Here is a 2172-nt window from a genome sequence, read left to right as displayed (position 1 = left end):
CCATATGTACAGTCCCTGTAATACACACCTCTATATCTAAATTTGAACATCTCATCCATGATTGGGTTTATATATGTGATGATCTGTTTCATTATAAATGTTTAAACTAATATAATGTACCTTTTTTATTTTGCTTATTTTATTTGCAGTTTGATTTTAGCTATCACTTTTAGCCCATGTTGGGGGTGTTATGGTGGGGTGGGGGTGATAGACAGCAGGCAATTCACAGCTTCTCCTTTGTCTCCTCCCATCAGGCACCTGTGGTGGTAGGTCGCCTCATGCAGACAAAAGCAGAGGGATGGGGCTGGCCTTCAAACAGCCAATAAGAAGCCAGAGAGCCATGATCATGGAAAGTGCAGAGCACTTGAGCTCAGTGACAATTCAAAACTGAGTGAGGATCGATTCTGCCGCTCACAACTCAACTTGTTTAGGAGCATTGCACTACTTAGAAAACCCTGCAGATTAGGAATGGCGGTCACTAATTTACACTACATTACCCGCATGAGCAGTGGCTTCAAAGTGTACATCTTAGAAGGTAATTATTACGTTTTATATCTTAATACCTGTTTAAACTAAGAATGACATTATGTGTGCATGTTATCTGCATTGTTTATTTTAATACCAGTTTAAACCAAGAATTACATTATGTGTGCATTGCGTATTTTAAAACAATAATCATTATTATTAGAATTAATGCACAATGTAGCATGAATATGCACCATACAACTGGAATTTATACTGTCTAGTCTTTTTAAAATGTGTTTTTTGGTGATGTTATACATGTTTATTTATTCATGTTGCTTATTTTTATTTAAATATATGTGTGTAAACAATTCAAAAATTGATCTATAAATATTTGAAAGGATTTAAAATACGAAAATAGGCTGAGAAACCCCTTTAACTACTGGCAAAATTATGATGCTCTTATTTTGAAGGTTAGTTGAGTAGAGTTTAGATGAAGACGTGCTCGATGTGTGTTTTAGACTGCAAATGAAAGAGATAAGAAAAAGGATGTGGGTCTGTTTTTTTGTCTTTAATCTCCCCTTGAAAAATATCCCTCCCTGAGGCACTAAAAATCAGTCATCAGTCAAGGTTTAAGGTGTGGTTTACACCCAGTCCCCCATCCTCTGTCATGCAGAGTCAACCTGCCTCTGTCACAGTCCACTGCTTAGGAGATCTGTGAGTGTGTGTAAGTGAAAGAGGCTTCTGCCAACAAGGCCCCCTCATCGCCCAAGCCATTTGAGCATTTAGTAAACGTTCTCCGCTTGAAGTCTGATAGCGCCTAACGCTACACTTCATTCATGCAGTGGTAAAATACCTCAGATGTTAATCACTGATCAAATCAACACGGGTCCTGACTGGTCTAATATGCTGTTGATTTGATATCCACAGCCCATGATCTTGTTTTTACTACTTTCTAAAAGTTAAGATTCAAATAATTGGTGTAGCAGATGTTCAAGTATAAAATCTTACATTGATTGTGGTAGATGACTCATTAGAGGTGACTTACTGTGAAGGTGCGTATAGTTACTGTGAAGTTGATGTAAGTCACTATCAGTTGCAAATCTCTAGCCTCTTTCTAGAGTGAATCAAAAGGATGTTGTGAAATCTCTCATTTCAAAACAGTCAATATTAGGGGTCAAGAGCAGTTCTTAAAGGGGTCCTATTATGCTCTTTTACAAAGTCTTGATTTTGTTTTGGGGTGTACTAGAACAGGCTCTCATACTAGGTTGTTCGAAAAACACATAATTTTTCACATATTTTACATTATTACAGCATCTCTCTCCCCAGTCTGACATGAACGGCTCGAATAGTTCCTGTATCAAATGAAGGCCCGCCTTCTGAAATACAAAATGTGCTGTGATTGGTTAGCTGGGCCAGTGTGTGTTGTGATTGGCAGCACTCGGCGCCTGGTCGGGAAATGTCATGCCCCTTACCATAGCCGCCTGGAAGTGTAAAGAGTAAATATTGCGTCAAAATCAAATCAATTTGAGCGCGATTTAAGCCCGGATGATTGAACCACTCTAAGTTCGTCTGCCTTGGGAAAGCTAGTGTGTCTCTGACATAGTGATAACACTCGTTGCCTTCTCTAGTGCAGCTCAACCAGGTCTCGTCCCATTCGTCGATCTATGTGATATCACAAATCCCGGAAAATATGCGTTGTAGTCCAAA

At 39.0% G+C, this 2172-nt stretch overlaps 1 protein-coding gene across 1 annotated transcript in view; it reads left to right on the top strand.

Moving 5' to 3' along the window:
• The first annotated feature begins 364 nt into the window (after positions 1-364).
• Positions 365-2172, top strand: part of LOC107602859 (transcription cofactor vestigial-like protein 4) — a 7831-nt gene continuing 6023 nt past the window's right edge. The window contains exon 1 of the mRNA XM_016295464.1: positions 365-535. Coding sequence (XP_016150950.1) covers positions 469-535 — 67 coding nt within the window. The 5' untranslated portion in view covers positions 365-468. The remainder of the gene's footprint in view (positions 536-2172) is intronic.

Source organism: Sinocyclocheilus grahami, unplaced genomic scaffold, assembly GCF_001515645.1.
Source record: "Sinocyclocheilus grahami isolate Dianchi unplaced genomic scaffold, SAMN03320097.WGS_v1.1 scaffold336.1, whole genome shotgun sequence".
In the NCBI taxonomy this organism is placed as follows: domain Eukaryota; kingdom Metazoa; phylum Chordata; class Actinopteri; order Cypriniformes; family Cyprinidae; genus Sinocyclocheilus; species Sinocyclocheilus grahami.
Note: the sequence above shows the minus strand (reverse complement) of the source record. Positions and strands in the feature narration are given on the sequence as shown.